Genomic DNA, 17376 nt, shown 5'->3' on the forward strand with positions numbered 1-17376 from the left:
AGTCAAACTCAAAAATATTTGTAGACCCTATGCTTGTCTTGAATCCACTTCTCTGCTTTGTCCACTGGTATTTTCCTCTTCTTCATTTTCTGCAATCTCATAACATTATTCCCCTTCATCCTCACTCCTCTTCTATCATTCATAACATTCTATGTATCAAATTTGAATCCCCACCAACATAGTCTACCAAAATCAGAATAAACACTTAAAATCATACCTTCTCCTTCAACAAAATAAAAGTCTTCTTTTACCTCTTTTGCTGTTTTACCTTTTCCCTCTCTTTCCAGCTTGTCTCCATGAAAATTCACTGTTTTAATGCCTTTTGAAAGACATATGATTGCCGTAATCTGATTTCCTTCATTCAACACAGCGTTAGTACAACAATCAAGAGACTCAATTTACTCATTTCCTAACATGAAATCAAAATCACTAATCAAGGGGCTTTCATCTGTACTATTCTCAAACAAAGATTCATTTGAAAACCCTTTATTTACCTACACATCATGTTCCTCGAATTCAATTTTATTGAAGTTATCTACTGCTGCAATAATTTTCTCTATCTTTTCACTTTCATTCTCATCAAAGAAACTAGTAAAATCTGATTTTACCTCACCTTCTACTACAACCTTTGTCCCACCTAAAATCAACTCTTCCCATTCTCTGTAACTGCTTCAATATGCATCAGCAAATCATCCTTCTCAACTTCTTCTTGGTTGGTTTTAGCAAAACAAACATGTTCTTGCTTCATACCATCTATGTCATCTACTAAACAAACCCTTGCATTGCTCCATACCTTTTCCATTACTCCTTGCAACGGCTTCAACTTACTTATGTTTCACTCCATCCTTCATCAATGAGTATGTATTAGCATACCCATTGTGCACTACTCTCCTATCAAATTGCCAAGGCCTCCCTAATAAAACATGACAAACATAGCATACCCATTGTGCACTACTCTCCTGTCAAATTGCCAAGGCCTCCCTAACAAACATGCCAAACATTCACAGGCATAATATCACATCATTTCATCATAATACTTTCCTATATTAAATTTTACCAATTTCTGTTCACTAACCAAAACTTTCTTATCATCTTGTAGCCAAGCTATCCTATACAGATGTGGGTGTTTTCACCTCTCTAGCTGCAATTTACTCACCATCTCTTCAGAAACAATATTGTTTGTCTTTCCACCATCTATGACAATTTACATTACTTGTCTTCGCACTTGCATCTTGTTCTAAATAGGTTCTTTCTTTGAATTGGTTCATTCAATAGGACTCTCCTGGTGACTAACACTTCTCCATTTTCAGCATCCTTTGATTTGAAGATTCAGCTTCCTCATTAACATTTGCAGCTCTTTCTTTGCCTTCATTTCTTCTTCTTATGTTTCCATGTTCTCGACATTCATATGCTTTGTGTTCTTCTTTTCCACATTCAAAACAAGTTATCTTCCATTTTCCTCTTTGAAACCCTCTACCCGATCTTCCTCTCCCTTTAGAATCTTGTTCGTCGAGGTATGAATCATCATTCCTCTGATTTGTATTGCTGCCATGGTCTTCATTTTTCAGATTTTTCAGATTTAAGTCCTCATTCCAATCTCCATATGATCTTCATTCTATCTTTTCATCACAACCTCTTCCTCTTTGTTTATTCTCAAATCTCTTATTCAATCTTTCTTATCTTCAATGCAAATTGATATGCATCCTCTATGGTGTATACTCTTGCTAATGCCAATTCCTCCTATATGCTTGGCTTCAACCCAATGATGTAAAGGGCTAACTTTTCTGTGTTTGCCTCCAAATGACTGGTTTGGATCAAAATCCTATGAAACTCTTTTGTATACTCCTTCACTATTCTTCCTCCTTGTTTCAAACTTTGCATCTTTTTAAAAAACCCTAACACATCATCTACTAGGATAAATTGTCTTTTCATTTTCTCAACCATCCTGTCCTATTTAGTGATTTTGTCTTTACCTCTTCTTCCTCTTTCCAATTGAACCTCTCTCCACCAAATTGAAGCATGTCCTTTCAATCTTGTTTTAGCAAACTTCACTTTGTCACAGTCTTCAAATTTTTCTAATTCAAAATACTCCATGTCATTGATCAATCCACTAGCTCTTCAGGATTCAAATTCCCTTTGAATGTAGGAACATCAGTTTTTAGTCTCTTTCCTGTTCTTGACAATACATTCAACAAAGGATCATTCACAACTACTGATACTGCTTCATCGTCTTCACCACTCGTATCATTAGCATTTTTTGTAGCTTCATCCTCTTTGCTCTCAAGTTCTCTCCTTTGAATAAAACCTCTTCTAATTTCCTCTTGTAAAGCTTCAACTTGCCTTCTCAAGGCTATGAAATCATCACCACAGACAACATCTCGATGATTTCCACCTCCACTTCTAACTCTACCTCTATCCCCGCCTCGTGGGGCTCCTCTTGCAAACATTTTTCTCAATACCCACAAGCACAATCCTAAAGAAAACTGCCTCTCTCTAGTGAATCTTTTTACACCCTCAAAAACACCTTGCTCCGATACCACTGATATAAGTGGGAACACACACACACACACAAAACCCTCTCTAAAACCCATAGTAATGTCCCCTTCTCAGTGATCAGAAGTTCAATTGGCCATTAGCCAATTCCGGAGACCCGTAGGTTAACTGGAAGCAGAAATTAGGGTTTCCAACTTTTGTGGAGATTTGTGTGTGTTGTTCGAGGATTAGTTGGAATTCTACAATTCATACTGTAGATTCCTTTTGGGTTTTCCGAGAGCTTCGCAAAGGTGTGACATGCATTTTGTTCGGGGAAGTTTTCAGAACTTACTATTTTTAGTAAGTTGATGGCAGCCATCGAGATTTCTAGGTTTTTCTGGGTTTTCTGAGCTCATCCACAAGGTTCGAAGAGCAATCTTTTTGGAGTTGTTTTCAGGACTTACCATTTTTAGTAAGTGCTATTCTTAGTGCAGAGCTCCAACCCAATTCTGTTTTGATGGTTTCAGTGCTTCAGTTTCCGACTCAATTTGGCATTAATCAATTGTTGAATTAAAAGTGATTTTATTATATGTTATTACCTTAGCCTAAGGTTTTAATATTTTCTTTTTGTGGAGGAACGACTTAGGAAGGAAAATATACGTTTTTTATCTTAAGTCTCATTTTATTTCCTAAGTCACGTGGCGCCATGAAAGGAAAAAATATTGCATGCTTTATGATGTTTTTATGTTTTAACTTGTTGACCTTGGAAAAGTTCAACTAGGAGGGTTGAAGAGGGGACGCCAAGCCTTGAGGGGTCATGAAATGAAATGAAAGTGGAAAAAAGGTGAATTTGGGCGCCATGTGAATTTGAATTTGAGCCTCCGAAATCTATAAATAAGCGTGTTAAGCTCTCATTTGGTTTATGCTTGTTGAATGATAATGTTATGTTGTCGAAATGGTGCCAGACTTGAACTTCGAAGTTGAGAGCTTCCTAGCAACCATCAGTTTCGTACTTGAAAGACAGTACCTAGCCGATTATTTGTGACTATCTTTCATCCAGAGAGATAGATTGTGCTGATCGAAGAAGATTGAGAGATTTTCGGTTTGGTGTGTTGGGTGTGTTTTCCAGTTTGCTGGTTTTTGGAGTGGCTGTAGGTGTTTTTCAGTCATATCTTCCTATCGAGTGACTCTTTGTCCTGGGTAATAGCTCGTTGGAAGCCTCTCTGCTAGGCAATACATCATCTGGAGGCTTGTGTTATTTGGTTTGGTGTGCTTTTTTATCTTGTTGATCGAACTTCTCTGTTGGTCGTACATTTCCAGCCAACCCTAGGGCAGTGTGCAGCTTTTTCAGTGATGATTTGATGGGATTGTTGAGCTGGGGGTCTGATCGCCTATCCTCTAGCAATCATTTGCGGCCAGTTTGGAGTTGTTTGGTGGAGTTTTAAGTGAGTTGTGTGCATTTCATTGTTGCTGGTTCATTTTGGTGTTGATGTTAGTTTCATTTCAGTTTGATTAAGTTTGTGATTGGGTTGCAAGTTCAGTGTGTTTCCATTGTAATCTCCTGTAGAACTTCTTTCTATTAGAGTTGATAATTCTCTTTTTCTAAAAGTAGTTGCGGATTTTATTATTGTAAGATTGTTTCAGTAGTATTGATCAATCCCTTTGCTGCAATTTACTTGTATTTCCCACTGCATAAGTGGAAGAGGCTGGCCATGCTGCCTTTCTCTGCTTGTAATGTTGTCCTCTCATTGCATAAGCGGTTGAGATATTTGTAATGTTGTCCTCCCGCTAAATAAGCGGTAGAGTTGATAGTAATTTTCATTTCTTGTCGTTCTGTTGCATAAGCGGTAGAGTGATTGTTGTTTCAGTTGTTTGGTGGCGGAAGTTTCAGAACTTCCATCACCCGTTGTATAAACGGAAGGGGCTGGCTTGCCGCCCAAGTTTGTAATAATTTTCAGTATTTGCAGCTAACGATCCCCTCAACACTGTATGCTCTCACCTTCCCAGATTGGACACTTGGTGATCAAAAAGTGGAAGGGTTGCAGTTTTCAGAATTATTGTATTTTCATTGCTAACCCTAATGGGTAATTGTTGTGTTGTAAACTACTTAAATTTCAAAAAAAAATTGTGGGGATATTACAATGGTATCAGAGTATCAAAGCCACTTATCCTGTCAGCCTGTGTGATAAGGGTTCTCCATGAAAGACGGAGACATAAGATATTACAACAAAGAACAAAGAAGGCAGTAGTATCAGATTCCTTCAGTCCCAATGGAAGAGACATTTTCAGAGGTATTGAGAAATAGAGAAAAAGCAGTGGATTCAGCTGATTCAGTTGATACTATGGCATGAGAGAACGTCAGATGCAAAATGGGGCTGCAGGGAGAGCTGAAAAGAAGTTTGATGCTATGATGGACATGATGTCCCAGTTGTTGGCTACATTAACTCAGAATGCTGGTGGGACTCAAAATAAAAACACCAATGGAAATAGTGCCAGCACTTCTAACAACTCTGGAGGAAATGGGAATGGAAGCAACCAAAGTAGCAACCATGGTGGAACACCTATTGGGTCTATTTCAAGACCGTTGCAACCCATAGTCCTTCCAAGGGAAGCATCACCACCTGAAGTGGAAGTACCCATGGCTGATGAGATAAGAGAAAGCTACATGGAATATGCCTCTCTTCCAACAAAGATTTGGGACATCCTAAACCTGGATCAATTCATGAATTTGAAGAAGAGAAGGGAAGGGAGATATGATAACCGTTATTCCGCTCCGAGAGACTATCAACAAGCTCTTGGAAAGGTGACTCTAGCTCATTTTGATGGGAGCAATAAGTGTACGGCTAGAGCTTGGATTTAGAAGTTGCACAACTATTTGTCCTTGAGGTCGATGCCTAAAGAAGATGCCATCAAGTTCGCTACTTTGCACTTGGATGGGGCTGCTCAAGAGTGGTGGTACCATGGGTTGGTCACTCTTGGCCATAGCTCGATCAATACCTATGCGGAATTCACCAACAAGCTGATCGAAAGATTTGATACTAAGGATCCAGAGGTGAAATTTAGAGAGCTTACACTACTCAAATAGCAGGGCTCTTTGGACACTTACATAACTAAGTTTTAAAGTCTTTCAGTTATGGTTAGTAGTATTTCTGAGAAGAGGTTAGTGGTCCTATTCACTGAAGTACTTGAAGAGCCATTGAAAATTTGGGTTAAAGCCTTTGATCCGCCCACCTTGGCTGAAGCAATCAAGAAAGCAAGGAGCATGGAGTTGGCTGCCCCTAAGTCCAAAATCCAGTCCAAGCCCTTCCCCTATCGAAAGGACAAAAATAAATTTACAAATCAGACCAAGAAGTTCCCTTCTTGGATGGATGATGAGTTCCGCCAAGAGCTCCGAAGGAAGAATTTATGTTACTATTGCAAGGAACCTTGGGCCCTGGGTCATAGGTGTCATGGAAAGGGCAATGCACATCGATTGGAAGCCTATTCTGCTAACGGATCAGATTCTGAAATTTCAGAACAGCAGACTGACATGGAGGAGAGTGAATTTGAAGAGGTTCCAGAAGGGCCTGAAAGTGATCAAGGGAATGGGGGTATAGTTGCCCAACTCTCAAGCTTTCGCAAGAATGAATCATTTAGAGTTCGAGGAGCATTGAGAGAGCACTGACTTGTTGCTCTAATTGACACCGGAGCGACTCACAACTTCATTGATGCTAGAATTGTTGCAAAAAGAGGCCTTGTCACTGATGAAGTTGAAGACTTTAAGGTCATGATGGTTGATGGATCAACCATTTGTTGCAAACGGATGGTTTCCAATACGTCAATGAGGTTGGGTAACTATGAAGTCAAGGATGACTTCTATGTTGTCAACATTGGAGGAACTGATGACGTGGTCCTTGGCATACAGTGGCTGCGATCTCTTGGAGAGATCACCCTTAACTTGCAAAACATGGAGTTAAAATTCATGTTTGAAGGAAAGAGGGTAGTATTGAGAGGGAAGTCAAATGGAGGCCCTCGTATTGTGTCACTAAAAAGGATGGAAAAGCTGATTCGTCACGGACAAGTTGAGTGGGCAGCAGAGTGCATGATTATGCCCACCGATCCCGTTGACGTAAAGAGGCAATATCCTTCAGATATTCAGGAGTTAATCACAAAAAGAAGCAAAGTCTTTGAGGACTTACCACCTGGGAGACCTCCTGATAGGGGATCTGAACACATCATTGAGTTGGAGGAAGGAGCAAAATCGATTATTACCACTCCATACCGGTATCCTAAGAAGCAAAAAGATGAGATAGAGAAGGCCATCAAGGAACTCTTGGACATGGGGTTTATCCGTCCAAGTAAGAGCCCATCTGCTTCAGCGGTGGTTTTGGTTAGGAAGAAAGATGGGACCATGCGCATGTGCGTGGATTACCGAGCATTAAATCATAAGACTATCAAAAATCAGTACCCCATCCCCCGAATTGATGAGCTACATGGAACAGTTTTCTTCCCAAAAACTGATCTCAGATCAGGGTATTATCAGATTTGAATGAGGGAGTTAGATATTGAGAAGACCGCATTCAGGTGCTACTTTGAGCATTTTGAATTTCTAGTCATGCCCTTTGGTTTGACTAGCGCTCTTGCAACATTCCAGTCTTGCATGAATAAGATCTTTCAGAAGCAGCTAAGGAAGTTTGTGCTGATATTTTTTTATGACATCCTCATCTTCAACAAGACTTGGGAAGAGCACTTGCAGCACTTAGATGAAGTGCTCAGTATACTGGAGTCAGAACCCCTGTTTGCTAAGGAGTCCAAATGTGAATTTGGAATAAGAGAACTACTTTACCTTGGTCACATCATCAGTGCAAAGGGAGTCAAGGTTGTTCCGAAAAGATCATGGCTATTGTTGATTGGCCTCCACCTGAGAACTTGACACATCTGAAGGGGTTCTTGGGGTTATGTGAATTCTACAAGAGGTTCATGAAGGCTTACTCGCAGCTTGCTGCCCCCCTCACTGATCTCACTAAAAAGGGAGCTTTCGGATGGTCAAAAAAGGCACAAGATGTGTTTGACAAGTTTAAGAAGATTATGAGTTTGTGCCCTGTTTTGGCTATACCCGATTTCTCCAAGCCCTTTGAATTGCAATGTGATGCATCAAGAGAAGGAGTCGGTGTTGTTTTGATGCAAGAGAAGCACCCAATAGCGTTTGAGAGCAGGAAGTTACGTGGAGCTAAGAAGTCTTACTCTATCTATGACAAGGAAACGCTTGCAATCATGCATGCATTAGCCAAGTTCAGACGATACTTGGTGGGTAGTAAATTTGTTGTTAGAACAAATCATAATAGTCTCAAGCATTTCATGCATCAAAAGGATTTGAATGAGAGACAACAAAAGTGGGTGAGTAAGCTACAGGCTTACGACTTTGACATCAAGTATGTTAAAGGGAAGAATAACATTGTGGCTGATGCTCTTTATAGAAGACCTCATTTGAGCTCATTGTGTGAGCTTACGGCCGATTTGAGGGACTTCTTGCTTGCTAATTATGCTAAAAATCAGTTTGCAACCAGCATCATAGAAGGTACTTTTCATGATGAAAAGTAAAAATTGGTGGATGGGTTGATCTTGTACAAGGGAAGAATTCTTCTAGTGCCCGAATCCAAGTTGAAAGGGAAGATTTAACGGACTTTTCATGACATCCCCCTTGCTGGTCACCAAGGTTTTTTTAAGACATACAGGCAGATCCGAGAAAGATTCTCTTGGAAAGGGTTGAAGAATGATGTCTTGAGGTATATCAAGGAGTGCCACACCCGTCAGATGAACAAAGATGAGCACATTGCACCCGCTGGTTTGTTGCAACCACTACCAATTCCCAATCAGAAATGGGAAAGTATCTCGATGGATTTCATCACCGGGTTGCCTAAGGCTAATGGCAAGGATTGTATCTATGTGGTGGTGGACAGATTGACTAATTTTGCTCATTTTTTTGACATTACCAGCTCATTTACAGCAGCTCAAGTTGCTGATGTATTCTTTCATGAGGTGTTTAGACTGCATGGGCTGCCTAAAACATTGTAAGTAACAAGGACAACAAGTTCCTGAGCACTTTTTGGCAGGAAGTCTTCAGGTTGTGCGGCACAGTGCTTACTCCAAGCACGAGTTATCACCCTCAAACTGATGGGCAAACGGAAATTATGAACAAATGGTTGGAAGGCTATCTTAGAAACTATGTCTCGAAGCAGCAAAAAGCATGGGTGAGATGGCTACATTTGGGGGAATATTGCTACAATTCCTCCTATCATATGTCCATCAAGATGTCCCCTTTTATAGCACTGTATGGTTACGAGGCTCCCAGCTTTGCTCATCTGATGTTCGGTGATAGCAAAGCCCCTCAAGCGAGGGACATGGTGCAATAGTGTCAGGATATTTTGAAGGCTTTGAAGAACAACCTCCAGATTGCGCAGAATCAGCAAAAGATGTACGCTAATCAGCAGCATGTAGAGCACTCATTTGAGGTTGGAGACATGGTCTATTTTAGACTTCAACCTTTTAGACAATCCACTCTCAAGAAGAGTGGAGCAGAGAAGCTCAAGCCGCGTTTCTATGGGCCATTCAAAACCATCAGAAGGGTCGGAGCTGTGGCTTATGAGTTGGAGCTACCAACAAGTAGCAAAGTGCATAATGTCTTCCACATGTCTCGCCTCAAGAAGGCACTTGGGCACAATGTTGTGGTCTCTTCAGATTTGCCTCCCTTGGATGAGGAGGAATAGTTGGTGTTGATTCCAAAAGAGATTATCGATTTCAGAGAGCGCTCCTTGAGAAGACGGACAATCAAGGAGTATTTGGTGAAGTGAAAGAAACTACATGCAGAGGATGCCGCTTGGGAGAGTGAGGAGATTCTACAGCATCCTGGCTTGCAATTGCTTGTGAGCAAGCAATCTTGGGAAGGGCGGACTGTAATGTCCCCTTCTCGGTGATGAGAAGTTCAGTTGGCCATTAGCCTATTCCGGAGACCCGTAGGCTAACTAGAAGCAGAAATTAGGGTTTCCAACTTTTGTGGAGATCTGCGTGTGATGTTTGAGGATGGATTAGTAGGAATTATACAATTCAAATTGTAGATTCCTTCTGGGTTTTCTAAGAGCTTCGCAAAGGTGTGACATGCATTTTGTTCGGGGAAGTTTTCACAACTTACTATTTTTAGTAAGTTGATGGCAGCCGTCGAGATTTCTGGGTTTTTTTGGGTTTTCTGAGCTCATCCACAGAGTTCGAAGAGCAATCTTTTTGGAGTTGTTTTCAGGACTTGCTATTTTTAGTAAGTGCTATTCTTAGTGCAGAGCTCCAACCCAATTCTGTTTTGATGGTTTGCTTCAGTTTCCGGCTCAATTTGGCATTAATCAGTTGTTGAATTAAACATGACTTTATTATATATTATTACCTTAGCCTAAGGTTTTAATATTTTCTTTTTGTGGAGGAACGACTTAGGAAGGAAAATATACGTTTTTTTATTTTAAGTCTCGTTTTATTTCCTAAGTCAGGTGGCGCCAGGAAAGGAAAAAATATTACATGCTTTATGATGTTTTCATGTTTTAACTTGTTGACCTTGGAAAAGTTCGACTAGGAGGGTTGAAGAGGGGACGCCAAGCCTTGAGGGATCATGAAATGAAATGCAAGTGGAAAAAAGGTGAATTTGGGCGCCATGTGAATTTGAATTTGAGCCTCCGAAATCTATAAATAAGAGTGTTGAGCTCTCATTTGGTTTATGCTTGTTGAATGATAATGTTATACTGTCGGAATGGTGCCAGACTTGAGCTTCGAAGTTGAGAGCTTCCTAGCAACCATCAGTTTCGTACTTGAAAAAAAGTACCTAGCTGATTATTTGTGACTATCTTTCATCCAGAGAGATAGATTATGTTGATCGAAGAAGATTGAGAGATTTTCAGTTTGGTGTATTGGGTGTGTTTTCTAGTTTGCTGGTTTTTGGAGTGGCTGTAGGTGTTTTTCAGTCATATCTTCTTGTTCGAGTGACTGTTTGTTCTGGGTAATAGCTCGTTGGAAGCCTTTCTGTTGGGCGATTCATCATCTGAAAGCTTGCGTTATTTGGTTTGGTGTTCTTTTTTATCTTGTTGATCGAACTTCTCTATTGTTCGTACATTTCCAGCCAACCCTAGGGCAGCGTGCAGCTTTTTCAGTAATGATTCGATGGGGTTGTTGAGCTGGGGGTCTGATCGCCTATCCTCTAGCAATCATTTACCGCCAGTTTGGAGCTGTTTGGTGGAGTATTGAGTGAGTTGTGTGCATTTCATTGTTGCTGATTCATTTTGGTGTTGCTGTTAGTTTCATTTCAGTTTGATTAAGTTTGTGATTGGGTTGCAAGTTCAGTGTTTTTCCATTGTAATCTCCTGTAGAACTTTCTTCTCTTGCTCTGAAAGTAGTTGCAGATTTTATTATTGCAATATTGTTTTAGTAGTCCTGATCAATCCCTTTGCTGCAATTTACTTGTATTTCCCACTGCATAAGTGGAAGAGGCCGGCCATGCCACCTTTCTCTGTTTGTAATGTTGTCCTCCTGCTGCATAAGCGGTTGAGATGTTTGTAATGTTGTCCTCCCGCTAAATAAGGGGTGGAGTTGACAGTAATTTTCATTTCTTGTCCTCCCGCTGCATAAGTGGTAGAGTGATTGTTGTTTCAGCTGTTTGGTTTGTTCCTGGCTGGTTTACCGCCAGGAAGTTTCAGAACTTCCATCACCCGCTGTATAAGCGGAAGGGGCTGGCTTGCCGCCTAAGTTTGTAATAATTTTCAGTATTTGCAGCTAGCGATCCCCTCAACACTGTATGCTCTCACCTTCCCAGATTGGGCACTTGGTGATCAGAAAGTGGAAGGGTTGCAGTTTTCAGAATTATTGTATTTTCATTGCTAACCCTAACGTGTCATTGTTGTGTTGTAAACTGCTAAACTTTCAAAAAAAAATTGTGGGGATATTACACCCACACAACAACATCAAACCAATCTCATAAAATGAGTAGAATAGGCATCTAAAATCTGATAATATAGGTAGTTTTCTTCATTCAACAACACCTGAAATGAGACTAAGTCTCAACAAATCTGATATAACATTAAGTTGCATTTCATGAACTGATAAAAATACAGAAAATCTGATATATAATCAGTTCAACAACATTTACAATCATGGAGAATAAGCTACAGAAATTTCATCACCAATTAATTCTTCTCGCTAGCAATCTTAGCTCTCCAACCTACAAATCTTCATAATGACCTGTATGTCTTCAACAATGACTTCCAAAAGCCATCTTGCTGCTGCAAAAAACCTTCAAACCTGCAAACAACAGGTTAAAACCACCTCCTACCAAAACCCACGCCCACACCTACAAATCTACCAAATTGTAAAAATGAAATACCACTTTTCCATATCACTAACTCAAAATGAAATTTCATTTCATTTGTCCGAAATGAATTTCATTTCATTAGCCCGAATTAGAATCCCAGAAAGGATACACCCACCCTTGATTCCCACCAGATTTCATTTGAATTTATTTGGAATCTCAAATTCGATGCCCTTACACCATTCTTACACTTTCCTCAAATTAGGCCTCCTGTTGACTCCGGAATACCAAAACCCAGAACCACTAACATGGGCGCCCACTTTTGCCAATACAACTTTGTCATAAAGCATTTTATATTTGTCATAGCTTGTAAGTGGCCCACATCCAACGCCCAAGTTGGGTAAATCCCAAATTTACATAGTAAATGTTGCCAAAGTTACATGAAACTTCACCAAATGACTACTAAAAGCTTGCCAAATTCTTTTACAAAATAATTGGCTTATTACAAACATTATTCAACATTATTCCACCTAAAACATTAAAAAAAAAACCTTAGAAAATCAAAAATTAAAATACTCTCGTTTTGGTTGATGCCAATTACATTAACTGTAGATACTCCTGCATCAGAATGTAGGAAAAAACAATAGAGCATGGTGCACCAACAGGATTCATTCCAGTTTTGCCAAGACAATTACAACAGATGGAAGGAGGAAATCCATGAAAAATCTGAGCAACCCTACATTTGTTAAGATTCAAAAATACAAGATTGAAGGTCACCACAGAGATCATAGAAGTAGAAAGTTCTAGAATAATCAATTGCCATTCCAAACAATTGAGCTTCCACTACCAACATACAAAGGTGGATTTAGGAAGGCAGAAAAAGAAAAGCGAAGAGGGAGTAGGTAGAGAGTAGTAGAGAATGGAAGCTGAAAGTTTCCATTGTCAGCGACCAGAGAGGAGTTGACAAGTGAGTTGGCTGGTTGATTCAAGAGAAGGCTCTCATCCTATTGATGGCTTGAGTCCATTTTAGAATTGTTGCAACAATCTAGCAGTTTTCCTTCATGTGGGAGGATGTGAGAGCTTTTAATTGAGAGTTGGGGGTTATAGCCCTTCACCCAGTTTTGTGGAGAGCATGGGCAGTATTGGGCAATTATTTTGTTGATAGATAGATTAGTGGTTCAGGTCATTTCCCCATATGTTTTGGTGCTTGTTGTCCATTCTATTATCGCAGCATGGATTGTTGTTGATGTATATTGCTAGCAAGGCAATTTGCAAGTGTAGGGAGCCAGTAGTTGCCATGAAGATGCTCTTGTACTAGCCCATGAGGCATGTAAAACCTGTAATGGTTATCCTACAGTGGCATGAGGAGTTTTTTCTCAGTCTTCCTTAATTTTTTCCCATTGAAGGATTTCTTCAACATTAACTTGTGTTGAAATTGTTATTGAGTTGCAGTATTTTGCTTTCCACATTTGGGTGTTTGGTTCTCTAGTATGCTAGGTAACATTTAGCCTTCACGTGTTTAAAACCATTGGCGGCAATAGAAATGGGTGTAAAGGAATGTAGAGAAATTTGGGCATCACTAATCCATATATTGATGACTGAGCATGTGGAATCCACCCCAGTTTACGAATCAAGGGACCTTACATTTCCTCTACCTTAAATTTTTCTTCATCCTCAAACTTCTCAATGTTTGCTACCTCTCTTTACCTAAACACCTTTATCCTCTTGGACATCCTCCTCTTCCTCTGTCTCTCTCACACTCTTACTTCTTCTTCTATGGATCCCTATACCATAGCCTCAATAATTCTACTAAATAGTGATCTCCCTTTCATTCTTTCTCTCTCTTTTATTTCATCCTCTAATTTTATTTATTTATTTCTAATCATTTCATCTACCTTATTCTTCCTACATCCCTTACTCATTTTATTATCCCCAATCTGCACACCAGATTTGTTTTAGCAGTCGCATCTTTTCAGATCGCCTCCCTTCTCTATGCCATCTACTTAGTGCCAAGCACCCCCTAAGGGCTAGATCCTAGTTGCCTTGTCATATCTTTTTCTTCTAAGCCCTGAAAACCAAAACTATAACGATGCCACCAAATGTTAACAAGAAAATCAAGCTAAGGGGGCTAAGTAGATCTTGTTAATAATTGTCGAAGTGTTGGCTAAATGTAATTAGAGGAGAGAGTTATGTTTGTTTGCTTGCTTTTGTGTGTATAATAACAAATTATAATATATAACGAGTAAATGTATATTTCTTATCGTTTCTTTCATTGATTCTCATGCTTCTTTATTACTCTTTTTGGCCAATATGCCTTGTGTGGGATATTTAGCGGTAGTCCATTATCATTTCATGCTTCCATCCATTTTCTCATCTCTCATTTTTCTCCTCCTTTTATACCCTCTTAATTCATCTTTGGAGTAACTTCCCAACATAGCCTTTCATTATAACTCTTTCCCACGATTTTAACTTTTTCCTTTATTTTTTTACCACTTATATTATGACTTATTTATGAATAATATTGGATATTTATTTTGCTACTTTGTGACCCATGTATGAGTCCAAAATACACTCTAGAATGCTGTGTGGTACAACATAACCCTTTATGTGTCTCTGTTGAATGTTTAGCTCTCTTGTGTATACTGCTATGGCCTCTATGACAAATGTGAATGTCATATATGGAAGTACAATGCTAATTGTGGTACCAGTAGCATCCAGAGTCCATTATATGTGGTGGGGTAAAGGCATTGGGAAGAGTAGACAATGTATTCTTCTTTTAGGGCACAAAATACTAGTTAGGCTTCAAAGGTCGCTTTCGGTGCTTGCCTCCACCTTATTTTGTAGTCCAATTAGATGAAAAAACAGTGACCAAGGACCCCCTAATCAATCGAGTAAAGATGTACATGACTATGTAATTTCTCAACTAAGGAATATTGTATTAAAAGAGGGAGACCTAATACACACTAAATTATCAGAATCCTTATCTGATCAAAAAAACAAATATTGGTTCAAGTCCGCCTTTGATAGCAAACTACTATAATTTTGAAAGCATTGAAGAAAATATTCGTCTTTGCTTGAAATAACTTAATATTAGAAAAGGAAGTAATGATCAATTACCCACCCAGGGTCAACTCAATAAAGAATTGGAAAATCACTTAAGGAATTGATTACGAGAATAGAGAGAAAAGTCTACAATAGAAGGGCACTTACAAGATGAAACATGGGGCCTAAAGGAGATATAGGGGATTCCTCAAAATGAGAAGTAAGTAGCTGTTAAGAAGCCCTACTCCTATCTTGGCGCTGGGGCCCCTGGAGACTCCTTCCCAAGTAGCTGTTCAGAAATTACCCCCTCCTTTCCCGGTTATATAGATAGGGCTGGTGGGCGCCCTTCCTCCTTTCCGGCCAATTGTACACTATAGGAGAGGGGAGCCTAGGCCCGATAATTTGGGCCTGGTCAACCGAACGAAAGCAGTGAATAGTTTGATCCCCCCTACTACAACTATAAAAAGGGGGGCCATCCATTGGTAGCAAAAAAGGTTGGTGATTTTAGAGTGAGCGGAGATTTCACCAGTCCAGTACCAGTATGGGGCGTCGTGGACTGAATCATATCGTAATGCAACGACCACCTAGCCACATGCCCCATATAGAAATGACTAAATCCATCTCGCAGCACAGCATTCTCCATCAACACCAGTTGTAAGTGAATGAACCAGGCCGGTATTTATGGTGGATGCTTGTGAGATTTCACCTAATTCTGTTGTTGGCCTATCTAAGCGGTCTTTAGTTTCGTCCCTCGGCAAGAACAATCGGGGTCCTCTAGTTAAGAAGTCAACCAACTATATAAATCCCCACAATTGCCATATGAATCCTCTGAGCATGCAGCCTGCAGTGCCGTAATTTAGCATTGCAAGAGTGCGATTAAAAACATTCAAAGTGCAATTTCTCAATAGGGTCTCCTAAGTCATGCTAAACCATGTTTAGCAGAGATTCTATAGAAAGGCATAGAAGACAGTTGCCCGAGGCCAGGCAATCACAAGGAAGGATTACACTCAATCACTGGATTTCACTCTAGCCTTGTGAATAGTCCCATCAGTCTGAATGCTGTTTGTGTAAAAAGTTGGAACAAGTTGACTTCCTATTCAGTAACCTTCTGGACTTGTAACAAGAGCGTTTGCTTCCTGGTGAAGGTTGATATAGAAAGAAAAGCCTTCACCAGATAATTAATCGATCCATTTACCGATATTAGTATGCCAAGCACGAGGTCCAAGTCTCAGAAGGTGCATTGCATTTCCAGTTGTATATTCATCTTAAATTTTCCTTCTTGCTGAAGAGTACCTTAACAACGTTTTCCTTTTAGATTGGAATCCCTTCGGAATCAGTAATGGAAAACTACTATTAAAAAAAACTTTTTCAATCACTCTCATCAAAAATCAAGGAAGAAATGCATTGTGAATCTAAATATATAATAATACGCTGCTGAAATCTAGATATTTTCTGTCTAGTACACGTTGTAATTTTCAAGCCTGAAATATGAATCTTAGATAAAAACACGGGAAATTGAAGAGAAACAAGTAAACATTTTTTCCCGAAACATTGAGAAAACATATTTTTTTGTATTAGCAAGGAAAAACGGATTGCAAACCACGTTTTAGTATCTAACAAATTGAGAAGTAATGGCGCATCTCTTTCAATTATCATAATATAATACTGAAAGAGAACATGTGAATCTGAGCAAGACAAATGTGAGAGGAAAACCTTTTCTACTTCTTCTAAGATTTTCTTGATTTGAGGAGAGCCCTGTTTAAGGGTCACGGCCTTTTGCGGCTTTGCTGACTTATTCGAAGCCTTGTTCTTTTTTTCATTGCTACCAAATCCTTTACAGTAGATAGAAATTCTTCTCTGCAGAGAACAACAAACCGGATAATTTGTACTTATATTTCTATGAAATGAAGAGGATTTAATGCATGTAGGCCCCTGCATTGTTCCTGCTGATTCTGCTCCTCAAGCCTGAATCACTTCATACAAACCTCCTCAAATTCATTTGCCTTCTGCAATTCAATTTCGCATTGAGCTCTTAAACATGAATCCAATTTGAAGATAAGGTTGCAGATTTTTATGGATACAACCCCTTGATAATGCACTGTCTCATTTGTTATGGGGAAAGGTACAATTATGTGCTTGCCGCGCAAATATACGAACATATATGGATATTGTAAGGTTTTAATTTGCATACCTATGTCAATTCTCATTTTTAGTTTTGTGCATATAGAGTACAATTTCTTGAAGTCTCGTTTCCTTCAAATTATACATATATATAGGTACATTTATTTTATTTTAGTTTTATTGGTATATATTTTTATTTGTTTATTTTATGACTATTTCATATTTTTATTAGTTATTGTCAAAGGATAAGATATTATTGTCTTCATTGAATTTTATTTTTCAATTAATTTAATTAATGAATACAAATAATTAAAAAAAATTAATAAAAATTTTATAGCATACATTTAATTTTTATTTTAAACAATTATAAAAAAAAAAAAATTATTTTCATTCATTTGTATAAATATAAAATTTAATTTTTTTTA

General features: G+C 39.0%; 1 protein-coding gene across 4 annotated transcripts in view; it reads right to left on the reverse strand.

The window, feature by feature from the left end:
- Positions 1-17030, reverse strand: part of LOC131037351 (uncharacterized) — a 241535-nt gene extending 224505 nt beyond the window's left edge. For all 4 annotated transcript variants that reach the window (XM_057969481.2, XM_057969491.2, XM_057969467.2 and 1 more), the window contains exon 1: positions 16544-17030. In XM_057969481.2, the coding sequence (XP_057825464.1) occupies positions 16544-16768 (225 nt within the window). In that variant the 5' untranslated portion in view covers positions 16769-17030. The remainder of the gene's footprint in view (positions 1-16543) is intronic.
- Positions 17031-17376: the final 346 nt, after the last annotated feature.

This window comes from Cryptomeria japonica, chromosome 6 (assembly GCF_030272615.1).
Source record: "Cryptomeria japonica chromosome 6, Sugi_1.0, whole genome shotgun sequence".
NCBI classification, from domain to species: Eukaryota; Viridiplantae; Streptophyta; class Pinopsida; order Cupressales; family Cupressaceae; genus Cryptomeria; species Cryptomeria japonica.